Here is a 24029-nt window from a genome sequence, read left to right as displayed (position 1 = left end):
TTAGACATGAAAATACACAAAAAGGTTCAAGTCAAGGTTGGTAACTAATGCAATTTAGAATTTATAAACTTTTAAATTAAACACAAAAATAAAATTTATGTGCAAACTGCAAACTTCATATAAAAATTAATCACGATAAGTGCATCACAAAAGTGATAAGAAAAGAATCGGAGGCGGCGCGGCGCACGGTGGTCCCGATTTAATAAAACATGGACATTGATGCTAGAAGCACGAAATTTTTTTTGATGGTTACTGCTATGATAACTAATAAGGCAAAAAAATATTACAATCCTACGACGTCTATTTCGTAGTAAAAAAAAATATATAGATATTTTTTGTATGGAAGAAATTACGTTTCTGTAAATTTTTCGAAATTCTTAAACGATGTCAAGATGCCGATCACACATGTTATAAAACAAGTGATTCTGAGTATTTCATGCGAAGATACTTGTCACTTATCTCTGCGTACTTTTGAGTTATCGAGGGTTGAAAAATCGATTTTTTTTATATTAAATATTTTCACGAAAAATTGCCAAAATTACAATATGGTGTATAAGGGACACCTTTGATGACACATAACAACGATTCGCACTTGCGCGCGCTCGTATGCATCAGCTTTTAATAAAATAAAATAAAAAATTAAGGGAAATACTTAATACAACGTTGTATGTATAGGTCCGCTGGCCGTCAAAAAGTAGCTTATACGAGAGGTTGCCCAATTTACAATATGTCCATCATTGATAACTCACACAAATATCATCTCTCTCTGAAGGATAACAAGTTTATTTTGTTTCCAGAAGCTCTTGATAGGATGGAAGCTCATAAATACTCTCTGAAGTGAGAATGAATCTCAAATTGCGATATTGCCATTTTGACAAATTACATGATGTAACTAGCGCTAACGTTTATCTTCAGGTAGACACAGTTTTAAGTTAAAAGATTGTCTACTATTTCACACTGTTTTTCGTTTTGGAACAGTTCTTTGATTATAGGTAGTCGTTAATTTAGTTTTGTTAGACTCTTTCAGTTTAGCACATAAAGCGTAAACTAATTCCTCCTCAGAATGATCTAAAAGTGTTAGAGAGCGCCTCTTCTTCTGCAGAAGAAGAATTTTGCATAAATCTTCAAAAGGTTTTTTATTTATACCAGAAGTCGATGGTTGCACATCTACTTCCGCAGTCTCATCAACTGGAGCGTCTTCCTCGGTGTTAACGTTGTCTATGCGTTATGTTAACTCGGTAAAAAACATTTTTAAAATCTATATTTTTACATTTCGGCCAGACCATTTCAGACTAAAATGACGAACGTATTGGCATTGAATGGACATGGCGCACAATTTTTGTTGAAGATGCCAAAAAAAACTACAAAAAATTAGAATGAATACTGTATTTTTACTTTTTTGATATCTTTAAAATTGACTGAAATATTCAAGCTCAAAGTGCGCTCTTCCGCTAGGAGCGATTTTCCGCGCGGATTTAGAAAATGTGACGTAGTAACATGAAAAGCTGCATGTAAGATATTATCTGTGTGCAATGGTTAGAATGGTTAGTAGGGGAGCCGAAGCGGGGATTTCGGGACTTACTAAAGAGTGGCAGACTAACATACAAGGAAATACTTTGTACCTGGTTGATTACCTCTAAGTATGAATTTTTGATATAAAACGGCATTAGTTCTTATGCCTCTCACCCAAAAAATACCTCAATTAAGCCCAAATTTGAGACCGCAGCCAAACTTTGAGTGACGATGGAAACTAGCCTAGATGGAGGTCACATGAAATTGAACTTCTGCTTCTTCATTGATAAAGACTTATCATTTACCATACCTTATCATTTTGTATTCCATTTTCAAGACACTTTTTTTTCGCTTACTGTTTAAACAAAACGTGGGATTTTTTTAAATCTCAGGTCTTTTGAACGCACATCTGAACGATGTCTGGTTTTAATATCTTCAGTTACTCCGTGACCATGGCGCTTGCAACAGTGCCGAAATATTGGAAACTCAAAACTAAGGTACATGGTAGCAATCCCGTCAGTAATATAATAGGAAAATGTCCTGAAAAATAAGTAAATCGTATATTACTTTATGTAACTAATTTTATTATGTATCATACTTATAACTAATCACTTCATTCAGAACTAGAAAACGATTCCAAGGATTCCACTTTTCTTCAATAGATGATCAAGATAAAGAGTTATTTATTATAAATTGCTCTTCCACCATTTCAATCATTCTATCTTACATCTTACTTGATGAAATATTTTTCAATTTTATTTACATGGTCATAACATTTTCACCATTCCTCTGCACCAATTTGTGAGGTACACCTGAAACCCCCGATAAAGCAGCTATTATAAGAATAATATTTAAAAAAACCTTCTGACGCAGTTAGGTAATAAACTAAATGTATCCAATTTCACTCCAACTTACTGTCAACTCAACGACGCACTTTAAAATCAATGATTGACTTTGAATTATGCCTTATTTTACAATACACATTGAAAACAATATTACTTGCTTGAGCTTTTTCGACTTTTTCACAAAAATAACAAATAGGCATGAAGAGATTACAAAATTTCTGCAGCGACTGACAGTTCACTTGATTTACGTTGACTGGTGACAATAAAGCCATAGACATTTGCCATATGAAAGACACACTTTTCCAATATTTTTTTTGCCATGAGATTCTGGTACACCTATACCTATCATTTAATGAAAAGATAAACTAAATTTTTTCAGCACAACGAAAATCTGCTTTGGCGCGTAGCAATGCAACGTGACAACTACAGTTCGGACTTCTTTATGCGTCCACTACACATAAAATAAAATTCGAACTATCGCACATTTTTTCTTTTTAATTCTAATTCAGTAAAAAATGTTTTTGAAACCTTCATTCAAAATTCAAAAGTTATTATCATAATGACAGAACTTATGACCAGACTATGTACATTGAATAAAATATTTTTCTTTTTATCATCAAGCTTAGCAGTCTAATAAGTTACTATGACACTCGAGTTAATCCACATTCAGCACCATAGCCTCCCCTTCTACAAGGCCCTCTACAAATGTCAAAACGTCACTTAACCCTTTTAGCACCAGTTCTTTTGTTTTTGAGAAGATGTACCCAAATTTTTATATCAATTTAATTATAGTCCAGTCGTTTGGTACAAATTAACGTGGTTACCTGGAAAGTGTTCCGTGAGTTTTGAAATTGGTGATTAATTAAATAGATTTCGCTATGCTCTCTGTTAGTCTGTTAGTTAAAAGTGTGATTGCCGCGCTCGTTGCGAAATTGGAAAAATGCTGCCTTAGAGAAGATTTTTGATAGTTACATTCTTTCCTATTTCGTGGTTCCAAATGACGTTCACTGCTGGACAAAGGCGAGAGGCCTTTGGGTTTTCCATAGGTTTTTCATAATGAACAGTCCTGCGCTGCCCGCATTCAGGTTCTTCACGCGACCTTTACCAGATCGTCGGTCCACCTAGTAGGAGGCCTGCCCACGCTACGTCTTCCAGCCCGTGGTCGCCACTCAAGAAATTTTCTGCCCCAATGGCCATCGTCTCTACGAGCTATGTGTCCCGCCCACTGCCACTTGATTTTAGCAATTCTGCGTGCTATGTCGGTCACTTTGGTTCTCCTGCGGATCTCCTCATTCCTGATTCGATCACGCAGGGAAACCCCGAGCATAGCCTGCTCCATTACCCTTTGGGTGACCTTGAGCCTTCTTATGAGGCCCATAGTAAGCGACCACGTTTCAGAACCTTAAACTTTCCTATTTATATCACGACTAGCTTTTGCCTGCGGCTTCATCCGTGTGAAATTTAGTGTCACAGATCGGCATAAATTATAGCCTACATGTTAATCTGGGTTACAAACAATAATATTGTACAGTTTCAACTAAATCCGTTGAGTACTTTTTGCGTGAAAGAGTAACAAACCAGAGACACAGGAATCTTCCTAGTTCAGGTATCAACCCACCAACATTCTTACTTTTTGTTTTTCCTGATTGTTTGTTATCATTATATTATCTGTTATGTTGGTGAGAAATAAACATTACTTTACTTTATTTTAAACTTCCAGACATCCAAACTTTCGCATTTATAATAATAGTAGGATACAATTATGTAATGTAGAAACAAACAAGACAAAAAAATGTATACTTCAGCAACGCGAATTTTTTTATACTTCAGCATATTTAGGACACCCGGCAGCGTGTCCTGCCATGATCAAAGAAAAAAGAACTCGCAATTTAGCAGGTACATTAATCTGAGTGTTTCACAACTCTAAATCTATTTAACTTACATTACATGAAATTTATCACATTTATCAAAGCTTCTTAGCTTGTCTATGTCCCAAAAATTATAAAATGAAAAAAGTAGTTGTCAAAAACCTTTTTAAGGCGGATTTTTTTCAATAAGGCGGGCGCGCGCGCAGCTTTAAACGAGGTCACAAAATTCGGAAAGAACATAGCGAAATCTATTTATTCACCAATTTTCAAAAATTCCGGAAAACTTTCCAAGTAAAATTAACAAATAACTGGACTATTTACTCGTTATTGAGCACAGAGACACAAACTTGGTTATTTTTCCAGAAAAATTATATTTAAGTGCATAAATGTAAAAATGGCTTCATAGTGCACAAAATTGGCAATAGGTGGCATAATAATGGTAACTTTTATAGCGCCTAGTTTGAAATGTGATTGAACGATGACAACTAACAACAGTTGTCAGTTAGGTAAAATTTTATTTTAGTTGGAAAAAGACAAAAAGTGGTAAATGGGTTAACGTGCGGGGGCTGCAAAATCATGTTGTGACGTCACGCGCGAATATTGGAAATTTTTGAAAATTTTAAAAAGTCCGTAAACTTCTCGAGGTTATATCTTCGGTAATACTGGATGGATTGAGGTGAAATAAAAACTAGTGTAATGTGTGTGATCTAAACTTTAAATTAAGTCATAATTTAACTTAATATTACAACTTATGCGTGTTGTCCATTGTCTTCCGAAGATTTGAGTAATTATCAAATTATTAAGTCGTAATTTTACAAGAAATATATCAAAGAAGATATGGTCTGCTTCCAGCAGAGCCCAAAAGACATTTTTGCACCAGAATTCGCATTGGCTAGACTCTGAAATTGTCTGGCCGAATTGTAAAAATATAGATTTAAACAATGTTTTTTACCGAGTTAACACAACGCATAGACAACGTTAATACTGAGGAAGACGCTCCAGTTGATGAGACTGCGGAAGTAGATGTGCAACCATCGACTTTTAGTATAAATAAAAAATCTTTTGAAGATTTATGCAAAATTCTTCTTCTGCAGAAGAAGAGGCGCTCTCTAACACTTTTAGATCATTCTGAGGAGGAATTGGTTTACGCTTTATGTGCTTAACTGAAAGAGTTTAACAAAACGAAATTAGCGACTACCTATAATTAAAGAACTGTTCCAAAACGAAGAACAGTGTGAAATAGTAGACAATCTTTTAACTTAAAACTGTGTCTACCTGAAGATAAACGTTAGCGCTAGTTACATCATGTAATTTGTCAAAATGGCAATATCGCAATTTGAGATTCATTCTCGCTTCAGAGAGTATTTATGGGCTTCCATCCTATCAAGAGCTTCTGGAAACAAAAAAAACTTGTTATCCTTCAGAGAGAGACGATATTTTGTGTGAGTTATCAATGATGGACATATTGTAAATTGGGCAACCTCTCGTATAAGCTACTTTTTGACGGCCAGCGGACCTATACATACAACGTTGTATTAAGTATTTCCCTTATTTTTTTTTATTTTAGTAAAAGCTGATGCATACGAGCGCGCGCGAGTGCGAGTCGTTGTTATGTGTCATCAAAGGTGTCCCTTATACACCATATTGTAACTCTGGCAATTTTTCGTGGAAATATTTAATATAAAAAAATCGATTTTTCAACCCTCGATAACTCAAAAGTACGCAGAGATAAGTGACAAGTATCTTCGCATGAAATACTCAGAATCACTTGTTTTATAACATGTGTGATCGGCATCTTGACATCGTTAAAGAATTTCGAAAAATTGACAGAAACGTAATTTCTTCCATACAAAAAATATGTACATATTTTTTTTTACTACGAAATGGACGTCGTAGGATTGTAATATTTTTTTGCCTTATTAGTTATCATAGCAGTAACCATCAAAAAAATTTTCGTGCCTCTAGCATCAATGTCCATGTTTTATTAAATCGGGACCACTGTGCGGCGGAGAGATTGGTTGGGAAGCTTGCTTAGAACTTCCGATGCACACCGCCACTTCACGATGGCGCTAGTTTCGCTTCGGTGCTTTGATTGTACACAGCCTTCGCGTCGACAGGTGTGGTGGCGCTACTCTCCCGTTCTTATTGGCCGTCGCACTGCCCCCTGCCGCCCCCACTCCTTCATTCAATTCGAATCCGCCGTGAAGTGTGCCGGTCGGTTGGTTGTCCGTTCGTTCCGATCGCGCGAAACTTTTTTACGCTAAAAACTACGCAAGCATCAAGTTATTTTATGTTTATTACAAGTGAAGTGAGAACCTTGTTGGATTAAACTTGGCGTGTGATACTGCGTTGTGTTCGTACTGTGAGTGTGTTGTGGTCACAGGTGTCGCATTCCATAGGGGACGCCGAACGCAGCCTCTGTACCCGAACCTGTAGGCAGGTGATCCGTTTAACTGCTCTATTTGTGGTGAGTACTTTTAAAATTATTTTTTAAATAATTTCAAATAAGGAATGGCTTATAAAATGAGGCTGTGCGCAGGTACGTAACCTGCGAGTTGAGTAAACTGGTTTTATGAAAACTCAGCGAAATGGACGAGGTTGATTACTTGGCTACTAGTTTTTTATGTTAGACAGATAGGCAGGTAGGTATGGTTAGTATTAACGCAATCTAGACATGTTAACAAATTTAAAAACCATAAATTAAGTAGGTAAAACAGTTAACTCTTAAGTAAGTACCTACCTAAATCTACTGCTTTTGCTTAACGAAGGTAGGTACTTAGGTAGGTACTAGTATCTACCTACTAAGAGACTAAGTAGGAGACCTAATAGGTAAAAATATTATTTATTATGTTAGAACAACGCAATCAATAGGGGAGAGGGGGGCAGCTTTGAACAATTTTCATACTTTATTAAATATCTTCCAAATTTGAACGATTTCATTATTTTTTTCTTCCTAGATAGAGGTCATGGTTATCACACAACAAAATAATGATGTTCTTCTTAATTATTCATGAACGCTTATTAAGATATTTAGATTTTTGCACAGACCTGTAAACGTTCAAAACTGCCCCGTAGTCGGGGCAGCCTTGAACACGCCTGGGGCAGTTTTGAATTAGTATTTTTTTTTTCAATGAAATAACACTGAATATTTATGAATGTGTATTTTTAAAATAATTAATAAACAAAATTTTAAATGATCAGTGTCATTTGGGATAAATTTAACATGTTTATTTTATTTTACATCACTCTGTACAAAGTAACACAAAACTTAGGGATATTATTAAAAAAAAGTAAATATAAGATATATCAATTAACTAAATAATAATAAACTTTCTGTTTAATGACACATCAAAGACAAAACTGCATAATTTAAAAAATATCAATCAACTACTAAAACTAGCTTTTGCCCGGACTTCACCCAGCTTGAAATTTTATCTGTCACAGTAAAGCAATCTGCTTATTTTTTATGTAAAAACCTTCTACGAAGTATTAGAAAACTTAAGGTTTCATAATACCACTTAAAAAAGAAAATTTATAAAGTTCAAAGGTGCCCCAACCATTTCGTTCAAAGCTGCCCCATGGGTATATTTCCAGAAAAAAACATAAATTTAATAACGTAACATACTTTTATATGGGTCATTCCATAAAAATCTGTATATTTTCGACGTCATTTTGTCCGTTACTTTTTTAAGATGCTTTTGAATACTTTATTAGTGTAAATTATTGTTTATTAATTAATTATGTTATGTCTAAAAGGGCCAGTCACTTTATGCTTTATTTTAGGAGAAATTATAATTTTCAATTTTTTCATACTACATTACTCCTATATGACTTCTAATAAAGTATAAAACTTTTAACCTTAACATTTATAGATAAGTTAATACACATAATGTAGTTGTTTTGTTATTATCACTATATAAAAAACATCATTCCCTAACTAGTAATTTAGTCCCAAGTGCCGTTTAAAGCTAGGGCCTGACGCTCTAGGGACTGACGATTTGGAGTAAAACTTAACACAAATGCAGATTAACTTTATATTATAAGATGCTTAATACGATGTGCCGAAAATAGCCAAAAAACTACACGTAAATACTATTAAATTATATACAATTTCCAATTATAATCAATAAAGCTACTCAACTAGGGACTGACGAAGTGACTGGATTAACACATGTTTCGGTAACAACTGGCACATTTGCACTAATTAAAAAAACGGCTACCGCAAAGCCAGTATGGTCTAAGGATAACTTCGTATCGTACTTTAAACTCAACTAAATGTCATTCACTCTAAATACATATTAAAGCGCAAAATTATAAAATCAGTGCGTGGCGAGGGAATGACGCTAAAAACTGTAGACTCTTTTTCAACTAAAGAAAATCAAATTATTGTTTATTGAAACCGCAAAATATTAATAGAATTTGGTGTAATATACATTTAAATAGATTATTCGTTAATTAAAACAAAGGATAAAGTTGATGTTTTTATAAATGTGGGTCCCAAAACACAAACTTTTGGAGTACGGACATGCCTAGGGAATGACGTTTTGGGTCATTCAAAAGGAATTTAAGATGTTTTAAAAATAGTTTCAAAAAATATAAATGGGTGATGAATAAAGCACATTGCGAGCTGTTATTTAACAATTTTGGAATAAAATATTAACAAATATTTCATGTGAAATGTGGCGCGGACTAAGAGTTGACATATTTTTGTGGAATGACCCATATCGCAATTTCTTATCAAATCTTCATTGAAACTATTTAAACTTCCATATAGTAAACAAACCACTCACTATTTTTTAAAACTACGTCCACAAAAACCTTAGAACCAAAATAAAAAAGTGCGAAATTGGCAGTCAAAAACAAAAAACCACTTTTGCCGGTTAACCTACAGTTAGATATTAAAAATTAGATGTGACGGCTATGCGCATCAGTGCTGGCAATATAAATTATGATTTATACCATTGTAGCCTAAACCAGTGATTTTTAAATTCATTTGTTCTAAGCTGCCCCTGTCCAAAGCTGCCCCCCTCTCCCCTACGTCGCACAGTGTTTTAGAAACGCTCAAAATCGGACATGATTAAGTTAATGCCATCAGTCGATAGCGTCTTATGTTTCAATCACAAGAGTGAAACTCACGTGTGCTCATTTTACTTGGTTTTTGAGAAAAAAATTGTGAAAGTTGGCCGTTTTTAAAATTCCTAAAAATGAAAAAAAAAAAAATTTTTTAATAATTAAGAGGGTTTGTAAACTTGTGATATAGCTGATTCGATTGATCATTAAAGGACGCATGTATTGTACTTTATTTCATTTCTACAAGTCAAGTAGTTCCAGAGATTTTAATTATTTTTCATTATTTAGACTTTATTTTTTTTCTTCCATCCTAAATGGAATCCGCAATTTTATTTCATACTGAACAATACTTTGGTATAGCCTCTATATAGAAATGTTTTTATCTTTCGTGGATCGTGTCTTGTACCAGAGATATATGAATTTCTTTTTTTTTTATTTTCGCCTATACCATTTTTTATAGCAATGTTTCATCGACGCATTGGAATATGATAAGGCGTTTTAAAGAATAATTACAAGGGGACTTCGTCGTCAAAAATACGTGTCTCCCGTGCCAAATACATTGTGTCGTTTATATTATTATGGACTTTTCATCCTCTGTACTGTGTTCGGTATCTCCAGTATCTTCGGTGTCTTGGTGTTCGTGTTGGCAAGGTTGAAGTAATGAAAGTACTGCTTTAGAGAAAGGTATTCTTTTCAATTTAATTTGCTAAATGGGTTTTAGCAATCTCCCTACGAGTGTGGACCCCTTCCCGTGCCACACACAACCCTTCATCGGAGTATAGTTAACGTCAGATTATATTTCAATGCGTAGATGAAACATTGCTATAAAAAATTGTATAGGCGAAAATAAAAAAAATAAAAATTCATACATCTCTGGTACAAGACACGATCCACAAAAGATAAAAATATTTCTACATAGAGGCTATACCAAAGTATTGTTCAGTATGAAATAAAATTGCGGATTCCATTTAGGATGGAAGAAAAAAAATAAAGTCTAAATAATGAAAAATAATTCAAATCTCTGGAACTACTTGACTTGTAGAAATGAAATAAAATACAATACATGCGTCTTTTAATGATCAATCGAATCAGCTTTATCACAAGTTTACAAACCCTCTTAATTATTAAAAAATTTTTTTTTTTCATTTTTAGGAATTTTAAAAACGGCCAACTTTCACAATTTTTTTCTCAAAAACCAAGTAAAATGAGCACACGTGAGTTTCACTCTTGTGATTGAAACATACGACGCTATCGACTCATGGCATTAACTTAATCATGTCCGATTTCGAGGGTTTCTAAAACACTGTGCGTCGGTAGGCTACCTACCTACCTAAGTAGGTACTTACTTCTTTAATAGGAAAAAACATACAACCTGCCGAAGCTACGATCGCGTAAATCAAAAGCACGGCTGTAAGCTAGGTTATGAATTTATCACTGTTCTAAAGCACTGCGTCGATCCCGCGGCCGAAAAGGTAAGCGAAGGGAGTCAATGGTCTTCGAATGTCGCAAATATTTTGGTAATCGATTTTCCATGCAGGTTTAATGCACAGACGTAGAATTCTTTTTCCGCGATCAGTTTGGTCATGAAATGGAAAAATTTCATTACTTTTAGTAGATGAGAATGAATAGCATAATTTAAATCAGACGCTTTGCTTGCTGCGGCTCAACTACCTAGGTAGGTAGGTACCTACCTACTTTACCTAGCTAGGACCTACCTACCTACTTGGTGACCATTGCTTGTTGTTTCAAAAGGAGTCTGATTGTTCGAAATGAGTAGGTACCTACCTACATGTTTAAAGAAGGAAAATTAATCAGTTTAATTCGGTACAAATAGGTAGGTATTTTGAAAATGCCAGCATTTTCGATTTTTTTCGCACTCGCGCACGCACGTTACTAAGTAGGTACCTATGTAGGTAGTTACCTAGTAATTAGGTAGGTAGGTAGGTACCTACCTACTTGGAAAATAATTATTTTATCAATGTGGAAATGCAAAGTAAAATGTCGTCATAATAAATCTCGCACTGCACTTGAATGAATGAATGTTGGAGAATAGGGTGGATACAATAAACATGACATCATCCCAATCAAATTCAGATATAGGTAAACCAATGACGTCACTGCACTGCTATTATTAATTGTATTCGTGTCGAATTTAAATTCATTAGCCTATCTATTGTCTTCATATCTATTAATAATATGAATAATAGCCAGAATAAAAGGGTATTTGTTAGACCGATTTTTTGCTAATTATTGTCTAAGTTAATACGCCTAAAATGGTTTAAAATAAATTGTAACCACAGTGTGAGAAAGCAGTTTGTAAAATAACCTCCGAACAGAAACAGAATTACAACCAATCAATTGACAAGAATTCTTCAACTATACTGAAAATTATGGTTGTTTTTAGTGACAAACAACTCACAGACGCAGTCTCATGTCAATTCCAACATTGGACCTCATCTATGACGATTTAAAGAGGGGTTAGTGCTGTCAAAGGCCAGAGAAAACAGAAGAATAAGTGTTACACATACGTTAATAAATGATTCGTTGACAGCGACTTCCACATGCATTTATTTCCTACAGCATTCTCACGAGAAGACTGATAAATGTAGGCAATTGTGCAAACAACACACATAATAGGTACCTACGACTTTTTGTCATTAAAGATAACAATACAGTCATCGAACAATACCAAAGTAGTGCCTGCCTTTGCTTCTTACTTCTGTAGGTAGGATATAATATACCAAAGAAATTAATACGAGAATCTTAATATAATGTGTGTCATAATAAAATTAAGCGTGTCTTGGCCAGAAAACCCTCATGCTCATGAATTGCTTGAACGATAGACCATAGACTCATTGGATTATTAGTTTTCGTAGACTAAGGCTAGGCTGCTATGTGAGATCGCTTCTTAGCTATAAGACCGCCTAAATTGCGCGGTTTCCATAATAATATATTTCTAGTTGTGTTGTGTACGGGTCATTCCACAAAAATATGTCAACTCTTAGTCCGCGCCACATTTCACATGAAATATTTGTTAATATTTTATTCCAAAATTGTTAAATAACAGCTCGCAATGTGCTTTATTCATCACCCATTTATATTTTTTGAAACTATTTTTAAAACATCTTAAATTCCTTTTGAATGACCCAAAACGTCATTCCCTAAGCATGTCCGTACTCCAAAAGTTTGTGTTTTGGGACCCACATTTATAAAAACATGAACTTTATCCTTTGTTTTAATTAACGAATAATCTATTTAAATGTATATTACACCAAATTCTATAAATATTTTGCGGTTTCAATAAACAATAATTTGGTTTTCTTTAGTTGAAAAAGAGTCTACAGCTTTTAGCGTTATTCCCTCGCCACGCACTGATTTTATAATTTTGCGCTTTAATATGTATTTAGAGTGAATGACATTTAGTTGAGTTTAAAGTACGATACGAAGTTATCCTCAGTCCATACTGGCTTTGCGGTAGCCGTTTTTTGAATTAGTGCAAACGTGCCAGTTGTTGCGGAAACATGTGTTAATCCAGTCACTTCGTCAGTCCCTAGTTGAGTAGCTTTATTGATTACAATAAGAAATAGTATATAATTTAATTAGTATTTACGTGTGGTTTTTTGGCTATTTTCGGCACATCGTATTAAGCATCTTATAATATAAAGTTAATCTGCATTTGTGTTAAGTTTTACTCCAAATCGTCAGTCCCTAGAGCGTCAGGCCCTAGCTGTAAACGGCACTTGGGACTAAATTACTAGTTAGGGAATGATGTTTTTTATATAGTGATAATAACAAAACAACTACATTATGTATATTAACTTATCTATAAATGTTAAGGTTATAAGTTTTATACTTTATTAGAAGTCATATAGGAGTAATGTAGTATGAAAAAATTGAAAATTACAATTTCTCCTAAAATAAAGCATAAAGTGACTGGCCCTTTTAGACATAACATAATTAATTAATAAACTATAATTTACACTAATAAAGTATTCAAAAGCATCTTAAAAAAGTTACGGACAAAATGACGTCGAAAATATACAGATTTGTATGGAATGACCCGTACAGTAAAAAGTACCTGTTTACTCGTATCTTATCTTTTAATGATATTTTATTAAGAAGACAGTGTTCCTGTACTTACCTTATAATTTCTGTTGGATATAAAATCGATCTCCAACCATTCCGAATGCGAACATTAAAGCGAACGAGGTTGAAGATTTATTAAAGCGATCCGAGTACGCTGAAACTATACAGCTTATCTAATCGCCGATTTATCCAGAGCTATCAAGGCATTCGTTGGGGAAGCGTCTAATGAAGGGCTTTGCAGGAAGTAACATACAGCATGCAGCATAAAACAGAGCTCGTAAAAGTTACCCTGTCCATTTAATTTCGATTAAGCGCTTGTTTCAAGAGTGTAAAGGCGAAAATCCATTGCGGAAAAATTATGGTTACAATAATTCGTATCCTCTTTCTACAGTATTACTTAATACTTAAATACTGATGTGGTTAATCTTCCCAAATGAATTGAACGGCAAAACTAGGGCTGTATTTAAGAAACAGATAAATGCTGCGGTACTTATTTATAATTTAAAACTTACCTGGAATTAAATGACAAGATTTTTTATTAGGTTAAAAAATTGCTTGTGGTCCAAAATCCGAATCAGCGATTGAATTCCTCATTCTCAGTGTTCGTCTTTTACTTATTTTCGAGTCTAGTATGTCATTTCGGTATCTATATAAAAATAAATTCGTTTTAGGACCGCAGAAACTTAATTTGGGATGCCTTGGCCATAAATTGTTAAATATCGCAATAACAATCTAAATAAAGAAACTTCTAAATGGCAACCCTTTCTGCCTAAGACGACGCAGGGTTCCGTTTAATCAAAATGGAGGGATTTCTTCTCGGGCAGTTTTTCCCTTCAGAAATAAAACGTATCTCTGTGTGGGACGCCGGGCAGTTATTAAGTAAATAATGAGCTGCGAGCTGAGAAGCAGCAAGACAAAAAAGGTATCTGTTGCCATATTATAAAACGCATTCTTCGCAGTGTTTCTTCACCTTAGAGATAATTAAATGCTAGGTTCTAAGTTAGTAGCATCAAGTGAGCAGCTTGGTAATGAGCGCTCGGGTTCTTTTTCTTGAGAGAAAATATAGTCAGGTATAGAATTCTGTAAATGTTTTGCTTACCTTTGAAAGAGGAATGTTAGTGTATTCAAATTAAGCTTCTATGTTACCAATAATTTGTTACGTAACTAACAAAAGATTTAATTGAAAATCTGTAGGTGGTAGGTAAAACTGGCTTGCACCATCTTACTTTAACCGTAACAAACGTCGAAAATATGCCAAATTTACAAAAACACCAGTTGTCGTTATAGTTACGGTTAAACTTAGGTAGTGCAACTCAGCCTTAGACATATTTTGTTAGGTTACCCAAGTATTTATACGCCAATTAAAAACCATTTAATTTTTTTTCTACTCGCTGCTAAATAGTTAGTGACATATCTCCTTTTTTTTTTTTTTTTGTACGTGGAAAAAATGCATAAAACTGCATACCCGCCGCTGTGGCCAGGCGACGGGTTATGTGGGGCTCTCCATGCCAGAAGGGCAAGGCCTACCCACTAAAACAACCACGAATGTCCTTCTTTCTGGGCATAGGGGAAATGCCGGTATAGCGAACCTTGTCCCGATTTCCGCCTATGCCCAGTTTGTCCAGCAGTGCGGACCCACCTTTTGTGCCACGGACATCGAGTGCGCTTTCGCGCATACTATGTACAGAACTATACAAACATACAGAATATATTTACAATAAGATATTATTTACAATAACAATTATTTACAATAAGATCCAGTCAACAGGTGTAAAGAGCCTGTCGACTGGCGCTCATTAGTCCTTTCCTAGTTAACTGTCAGAGACGGCGCGCAAAAGCCCGCCGCCTCTGGCCCACCCTCTTGCGGCGTATGGGATCGGCAGAGGGATCCTCCTCCCTTTCCCGTTCCGCCGCCTCCTTTGTGGCAATCACAGCTTCGCAGAAAGCCTTGACCGCGTCCCATCCTGGTTTGCTGCCAACCATGGCCTTGATCATTGCCGGCAGTGTAATGTCCAATCCGATTGCCGCTTGGAGCCTGGCTCGTTGCGGCGCCCACGCGGTGCACACCTCAAGCGTGTGCTCCGCCGTATCTACCGGGTCATCGCAGTGGTGACACGCGGTGGTCCTCTCGCGACCGATGCGGTGCAGGTATTTCCCGAAGCAGCCATGTCCGGTCAGTACCTGCACCATCCGGTAAGTGAGAGGACCCTCTCGTGTAGTGACATATCTCCTACCTCAAGCGTTTCAATGAGGGACATTTAATTACCAACCATTGTTGCACCTGTCACACGGTATCTGCAACTTGGCGCAATACTCCATTCTCATTTGTATTACTTAAAGCTTGGCATACATTCAATATTTTTACCATTGCGTCACATCCTGACATTTCAAAGCACCCAACCTTTAGTACTACAAACATCTTGACGTCTCGCGAACAAGTTTCGTCGCAGCATCCATTCCATAAATTCAATTACGGACAGTTACAATAGTAAAGTTCGAGTCGTGAACACCCGGCTTTAGCTTAAGCCGACCTTACTTTAAAGTCACACTGCATCTTGCAACAGGTTTCGAGTTCTTCCACTAAAAACAAACAGTTTATGATCTCATCGCGATGTGGCATGTCGAATTCGGAGACTCATTAAAAAGTTGATTTTAATTTCCATTTCGGGATGCAAAATTCTTGTTTAAGAATAAATTTACGTGTTAATAACTCAATCGACTCAGTCGGTTACTAACTCGATGATTTTAAAAGCAATGTTTCCTTCAATTTTATATCATCACCATAAGCCACTGTTTTTTAAGCACAGCATGCAGGTAATCAACAAATTCTTCGAATCATTAGGCATTTGGCATCGGTTGTTTGCTACCTTGGTCAGAGTTCTACATTACCTAGGATCGCCACGTCTGACTGGACATGTGTCCTTCCTTCACCTACATTTAAGTCCTCTACCCCTCACCACGGCTACGGAGGTGTTTTGACTTCATATGACCAGAAAAATCTTTCTGCCTATCACATGAATTCTTAATTTCGTAATTGCATTTTGTTCATCCCTATTTTACCATTGTTAAATGATAAGACATGTGACTTAAGTCCTCCAGCTATTATCTGTGGACATCGTAGCGTTAAGTAAGAACCACAACGACTTGTAATTACTTGCGTTTAGACAAATTACATAGGCGTTTTAAAATTTGCTTAATTATGTTTTATTGTTTAATTCCTTAGACAATTAACTCCTAATCAATTCTCATGCACACTTTTCTAGGTCTATGACATACTAACTGTGGTATTTGCAATATTTTGTACCCTTGCACTATAAAATAATCGTGATAGACAACAAAGCGCTTGATTATAAATTCTAATCTGACATCTCTTGTTAGACACGCGCTCTATTGAATACTTGAAATGACTTGAATATCGTCAATTTACACATCAATGTGATATGTTGGTATGGTATGGTGAATGTAATTTGGAACAATACGAAAGAACTGACTAAAATTAATTATTGAATGTATCATTATTGAAAAAAATGCTACTCATAGTTGATAGAATACAAAAACAAGTTTGGGGACATAAATCACTTAATAAAAAGACGCATAAGAAAAGTTTTACATTGAAATTACAGATAGCATAATAAAAGCAAATCATTTGCAATTGGATCATAAAGTATGGCTCGCGTATTGAAATTACCTAGAATTGTATCGACACAAATCATCCAATAATACTGGAGCACAGGTTCACTTATACCCATTTAAGTCGGCGAGCAAAACAGATAGTATCAAATGTACGACAAAAAAGTATCAACTTATGGGTTTCGAAACTGCTCGGGCTGCATGGCATAAAACTTAATTGTAACTTCTCTAAGTCCTCGCAATAAAGTTCATAATTGCAAGAGAAAAATGTTAACAACGCTATGAGATAGGCCGACTGTTCCTTACGTATGACTATCATTACATAGATAGTTTAGATAACTTTACTACATATGGGGCCATAGTAAGAACCGCTGTAGCACTTGAAACGGTTCTTTTCTATTCTGGCATTTCTAATAGGGTAGTTTGAGACTGAGTATGAGTTCAGTACTGCACTAAAAGCTCAGGGAAATAAACGGATAAGTGGAAAGAGAAAAGAATTTCTATCGTTTCGTTTTATTATTCTCTTCAAATTGCTTGTTAATGATCAGGAAGAAATCCTTGATACCACTTAATTGCATGCATGCGTTTGGAATTGTCAGGATTTTTGAGAGGACAATTAACTATTGTCTGCTAGCGGAACTGCAAAAATCTACGGAATACTAATGCATCTGGTTTCATCTTGTCAGCTTTAGGATGAACCATAGTTAATCCCAACTCACGGGAATTTAGAGTGATCTATGCAGTTACATGTGGTAGGTACTTAAATAGGCTTTATTTCAAAGATATAAGGATTATATTACGAAAAATGATGCTGGTTGGAACGCGAATAGAGGATGACAAATTGGATAATTAGTTTAAAATCACGATGCTACGTACACTGCGGCTTTTATTACGACATTCCTGGTGAGATTCGTTAAATGTCATTCGATGGTGATTATCACGAAACCGTTAAATAGGAGTTGAGGAAATTCCTTGCGTTTTCACGTTTTTGCACTAGGAAGTTTACCTAGTTTTGTAATGGTGACCGTTTATTGAAATTTTGCACTAATAGCGGAATTTGAACCACGCGGAGTTTGTCACTGTCAAATGCTTATATTATGCATTATGCCTACCTACTATGTTTTGAAAGGTACCGACCTCTACTTTGCCTTTAGCAGGAATTATGGATTCCGCATTTAGTTTAGTCTGAATGTGCTTTAGAATTCAACTGGACATGGCTTTTGATCTCGATTGAACGCCGTAAATCTAACATTTAGTAGGTACAGTTAGTGCTATAGAAGGCGGTATACCTACCTACATTTGCTGACGAGGTCGATTAATAATCTAGCCTCAGTATTATGCATATTAAATAACAGCCTTCATTGATCGGTACTACGCACGCAGCTGATGTGAACAAATTTAATATTGATGTGCTACTTACATTCTACTTTCACAAAAAGGCGTTTTTATTTTATGTCTAGATAAAATAATAAAAAAATGTTTCCATCTGCCAGGAAACAGAATTATCTATCACTTTTTTTGGGAAGGGTAAGACTCTGCAACCTTACAAAAAAGCTAATGGCATACCACGGAGAGTACGTCATGTCCAATGGTCGTGGTATAATCACAGGTGAAGAATTCGGCAGCGTCATATTGCGTCAAAAATATTGTTAAACAAATAAATTCTTCACACAATAAAATATTTTATCAGGTTCGACATGTCGTGACTCCGACTGAAATATGAGTTATGCAGGCTGACGTAAGTCTCCAAGTTAACCCTTTAACAGGCAGTGACCAGTTCAGAGGTTTATTTTCGACTTATAGGGTCATAATCGAAATATTCTAAGTAGGTGGCACGGTTTGCGCTAGACAGTTTGTGAAATCCATAATATTGGTCGAGTGGCCACCTTTGTTTCCTTGCGAAATACGGAACCTATGTAATAAATTCAGATTAAGTTGTATAGTTCAGGTTTGACTAATAATCTTTTCATTATAATAAGGAGTGGCACTAGATCTAGGAAAGTTTCTGACGTCATTATAAATAACAGATGCTGTCTCAAAACTTTCTGCTATAAAATTGATTTTTCACATTTGATTAAAACGACATCGTTTTAAAGGCATCATCATTGTAACTTAATTTGTATCAGACGTTAATCGAATTGGATTTTATTAAAAAGGGTATAAGAGTGCTAACAGGAAAATAGGACTAAAAACCTCCTTTTCGTTTTAAGTTTATTTTTGATCCGAGATTAAATGTAACTTAAAAGTAACGTGGATTCGAAGCTACAATGTTGCTCGATTGTGAGTTCGATTGGAACGTTCATCCTTATCGAGACTCGAGACCTATTTCACATTTTAATTTATCATCATCATCATTATCTTCATCCCACTTTTAACCGGTCTATTGATAGAGATAGATTCTGTCAAGCGTCAATGTACTCCGGCTTTTAATTCTTTATCATGAACGTCAATCCATTGCAAAATTATTATTCGACTGTAGCTAAAAGTTTCTGATTAAATTCGTTTACGAAACAGTCAGCTAGCTATCTCTAGGATTATTCAATCTTGGCTGAATTTCATAGGCGGCCTAGTTGAAAATTCAGGAGTTACAAATACAATAGTGAGAACGAGAAGTCCAGTTTAAGAAAGAGGGTTTTTAGATCATTATAATATGTATTTTGCTAAAACCACTTTACTTTTGTTTCTACATAAAAAACGCTTCCGCCAAGCCTTCTTTCTTTGACAACTGGCAGGACCCAGCACGTACTTTTGCCAACTTGCTTTCGCAGTAATCGGTCGGTAACTTCAAATAATATGACCATGTTACGAGCTACTATTAATGGTTTTTATACGCAGACATTGACATTTGAAACTGCTCACGACCGCGACATTGATCAGGCGACAGGCACAGCTGAAGGGTCATGACAAGAGCATTAGGTTCTATCCAGCATCAGGTAGGCGCGATAAGTATTTGCCTACGTGTATTAATTAACGTAATCACCCTTTGTTTCTTCGGTCATGGTTAACAATTTGGTGCAGTATCGAGATTTTCTCAGGAGATTCACAAGTACAATTGTTAAGATTTTGAATCAATGGTTCTAATCTAATTAGTAAAATAAAGTCCTGAAAGTACAGTCTACGCTACAATTTGAAGATCATCTTTGCAGGTTCAAGATGTTATCATTAGATGAAATAGTAAATCTGACTGAACATGTAATATTTACTAAACTTTGCTAAAGCTAAAAGTACATAGAACTTAATTTTATCTTTATAAGTTGCTGCTACATCATTTAGTATGCTGATAACGTGATCCGCCCAATGCCTCCACCTGCGGTATTTGACGCACAATCTGTCAGAAGTGACAGTGTACCGAACCAAGGTGTCAGACTTCTCAAAACCAGTTTTGCAACGAGAACGGAATGGGCTGTATCTAAACACCGACAAAAGGAATGTATAGACAAAGGCTAGATAGTTGTTGGCCTCAACACAGAGCGAGGACGTTATGTAGTGTGAGGACGGACTTTTACCTCATTATAAAGTATTGGTTTTCGACATTTTCTGAACACAATAGGGATGATGACTGGGTAATGAAATCGAAATTCTATTTAGTCCGTCAGACAGATAATTAGAAAATATTAGACTCATATTTTTTATTTTTTTCCATAATCGAATAATTACAGTATTATATTGAGTTGAAATGTCGCGTGACGTCACTTTTGAGTAAAAATTCTACTCAAGCGTGACGTATCGCGCCATTTCAACTCGATGTAGCACTGTTATTATTTAATTATGAAAGAAAATAAAAAATATGAGTCTAATATTTTCTAATTATCTGTCTGACGTACAAATAATTGAAATTTTTTCATCTAGCCTATTGTATTGTACCTACATTGTAACAACATTAAATTAGAAAGCTGATAATCGATTTCAATGACTGAAAAGAGAAGTGCAAAAAGTCCGATGTCGCGGTTTGTAATACGAAATGCAAAATACTAACGCGGCAAATTTACATCTGTCTGCTAGCAATAGTTGTTTCTTTTCCGATTATAATTCTCAATGCATTTATTTTTCAATAGATAGGATTCATAATTCAGGGTGAATCGTTAGTACTCATCTAAGTACTTCGTAGTTTGTGAACACCCACTCTTCTCTTTACACAGAATTATTTAATTACCCACTATAGACCACATGATTATTTTATGGTCATGATGATGATTAACACCGACCATGTTAATTGGAAACTGTTCCATGAGAATAAATTAACAATTTCCTATCGCCGCAAATGTTTCCAATCGATGGGAATAGCAATCACAAGGATGTTGGCAATATCCATAATAGTTAAATTCATACTTTTAAAGTCTACAGAACATCGCACTATTCAATTCTGTCGCAAAATAGCAATCACACAACAGCCCAAATCTGAAGTCCTGAAAAAAGGAGTCGGAAAAATATGCAGTTAGTGGACCAAACCCGAACTTAGATATAATATTTGATTGAACCACACGACACGGTTGAACTTTAAATAATAAATATTCTGAATAACAGACATAATTGACCGTTAATTAGTGTTTTTTTTTATAGTTTTCCGAGTCATTGTACCTACTCATAGGTGATCTCAAGTCAAACCAATTATACACGTATTTTAACGTCGAGCAAAACAAAAAGGTCAAGACATTATAGCAGGATACTGTATTAAAAACTAGCTTTGGTTTTTTCTAGCTTTGTGAGTATCATGTCCTTGTCAGCATCACACACAAATGGTTGCACACTGCATCACACTTGGTGACTTTAATGACAAATTAACTACACTACACTTTTTCTCTCTGCCACGATTATCAATTTTATTAATTTGTTCAGTACCAATTCATTCCAATCGAGTCTCACGTTAATTAAAAAAAAAATGTTTTCGTAAAAAGATGATCAATCGAATTCTTAGAGACTCGTATACTCGTATAACTTTATCTGTACGATAAAACGTTATTTAGCGCAAAAATATCTATTCATAGACGCTGTTAACGTCTTGACAGCTCTTGTGGGTCATCTCATACCACCTGTTCAAAACACCACCCTACCCTTTAATATTGGCTTAAGGAAATCCAGTTCAAAACTCCTTTTCATCGAGAAGGTTTAGTATTGATTGTGTAATAAATATAATAATAAACATAAACACATCACTGACTCATAAGATCCGTGATTTGTGAAGATTATAATTAGGTATCCATAATAATTTATCAATCATTTAAATGTCAACATTCAAATTGCAAAAACTTAATGAAAAAGTCTGCAGAATTAAAAAGAAACTGATTCGACCGTCTCATTGCTAGTAAGTTAGTTTCTATTCAACTTTTTGCTGAGAAATAAAATTACTGTCGAAGATTGGTTACAAAAGAATATTTGGCGGTTTGCTTAGCGTTATTGCGAAACTGAATAAGGTGGTTATTATTATAAATCATTTGACACGTCAAAAGTCTGTCTAACTCCATACAAAAACACCGGTTATCGTTATAGTCGGTGGTTCAACTCAGCCTTAGTTTAATGTTTGAATTTGAAGATATAATGACAATATTTTATGTAATTGGAAAGATGGCCCAGGCAGGACGATTGGTAGGTAAGTGGATTTCCCATTGAATGGAATGTAATAAAAAAAGTAATTTGTTGGAGATATGAAGTTGGTACGTTCACTCTAATGAAAATTTCAGTATAGTGACCAGCTCCTAATTAAGGGATGGACAACAAAAATGTTTTAATTGCCAATCAATGCATTAACTGTGAAACAGACGACAAATCACGTTTACAGTCTAGCGAGCAGCAGTGACCGACCAGTTGTCTTCTGGTTCATTGAAGTTTAAACCTTAATACCAGGAATTAAGAATAACAAAACCTGTAAAACCTACATTTTATGTCAGTCTGTACTCCGTCCGCTCCGAGAGTTCCTTGACGTTTGATCAGCTGAGCCATAGATCCAATAAGTTCTTAGAGGTTTCAAGAAATGTAAGGTTTCTAAATTTTAAACAATTTTTTTTTTTTATCCACAACGAAGAAGCTCTTGGCCTTTATCTTGTAAATTGTTTATAAACACGCGATGTATCGTTGAAATAGGGTGTATTGTTATATGTATTATTTTTTTAGGTTTCTTTATTGTAATATCATTTCGATTTTTTAACGTAAGTTAACTTATTTTGTATTTATTTTATTTTCGATTATGATTTTGCATGTAGCCTTAAAACTTTAAAGTTCTTCCTTCAACCTATCAGGTTACAATTTTTTATTTGTATTTCATTTCGGAACAATAAGAAATGGAACCACCTGTTCACGTCCCGTCTCTACCACAATGAACTCTATCCTGCGGCTTCTTTGAGTGCGTGCGCGCACCGTGTCGCATCTCCCCTCCCGAACCCGAATCCCGCGGTCATCTTTTGTTTGTTAAATGCACTACAAAACCAACAAGAACACGGAGTAGGCTCGGCTGTTTTCCTTTTTTAATTGAACAGGCGATCCATTGTGTGGGCGCCTTTATTTTATTACTTTATTGTACGAGAAAAAAGTGTGCAGTGAGATAAAGCGGTGGTATAAATAAAAGTGAAGTTTACGCGCGTTGCGGTAGTAAGTGTTTAATTAAGTTTTAATTAAAGTACATACTCCTAGCTACTATTTTAAGTTTATGAGCGAATGGAGACTGGATGCACATTTAAGGAAAAGACGGGAACAAAATAAAAGAAGTATGCTGCAGTTTTTTATGTCATTTTCTGAGAAACATCCAAACTAAAGTATTTAACGGGCAAACACGTAGTTGTTCTTAGTGACTTTGTTTGGTGTGATTGTAACTGTCCAGTGTCCAGTTTGGAAGAAACATTGCCTACGTCCCTCCGAATGACCGACGATCAAAAGAGGCGTTGGACCGGATAATCGATCTGCAATAAAACAGGTTTGCAATTTACCGCCGTCACCAATACTGAAATCGTTTGTCGACTCGTAATAATACCTAGCATTTCTAAAAAGTTTACACAGTTTCGTCAAGCCAGTCTTGTCGTTGTTAGTG

The 24029-nt window shown here is 35.3% G+C and overlaps 2 protein-coding genes and 1 long non-coding RNA gene across 3 annotated transcripts in view; 2 read left to right on the top strand and 1 right to left on the bottom strand.

Moving 5' to 3' along the window:
* The first annotated feature begins 1962 nt into the window (after positions 1–1962).
* LOC135076487 (uncharacterized) lies at positions 1963–2841 on the top strand. The gene is made up of 2 exons (XR_010258271.1): positions 1963–2009; positions 2737–2841. It is a non-coding gene; the product is annotated as an uncharacterized LOC135076487 (long non-coding RNA).
* Positions 2842–6387: 3546 nt separating this feature from the next.
* LOC135076666 (cadherin-99C) overlaps positions 6388–24029 on the top strand; it is a 170067-nt gene continuing 152425 nt past the window's right edge. Inside the window, exon 1 of the mRNA XM_063971086.1 lies at positions 6388–6692. The gene's annotated coding sequence lies outside the window, so the exon portion shown is untranslated. The remainder of the gene's footprint in view (positions 6693–24029) is intronic.
* LOC135076667 (uncharacterized) lies at positions 15200–15571 on the bottom strand. Its single transcript, XM_063971087.1, has one exon. It carries the CDS (start codon positions 15569–15571, stop codon positions 15200–15202), a length of 372 nt encoding a protein of 123 aa, XP_063827157.1.

This window comes from Ostrinia nubilalis, chromosome 12, assembly GCF_963855985.1.
Source record: "Ostrinia nubilalis chromosome 12, ilOstNubi1.1, whole genome shotgun sequence".
NCBI lineage: Eukaryota > Metazoa > Arthropoda > Insecta > Lepidoptera > Crambidae > Ostrinia > Ostrinia nubilalis.
The sequence above is the reverse complement of the archived record's forward strand: the minus strand, read 5'-3'. Positions and strand labels throughout refer to the sequence as shown.

Excerpts from the sequence above, each read along its gene's own strand:
- LOC135076667 (XM_063971087.1), bottom strand. The coding sequence starts at position 15,571 with ATGGTGCAGGTACTGACCGGACATGGCTGCTTCGGGAAATACCTGCAC.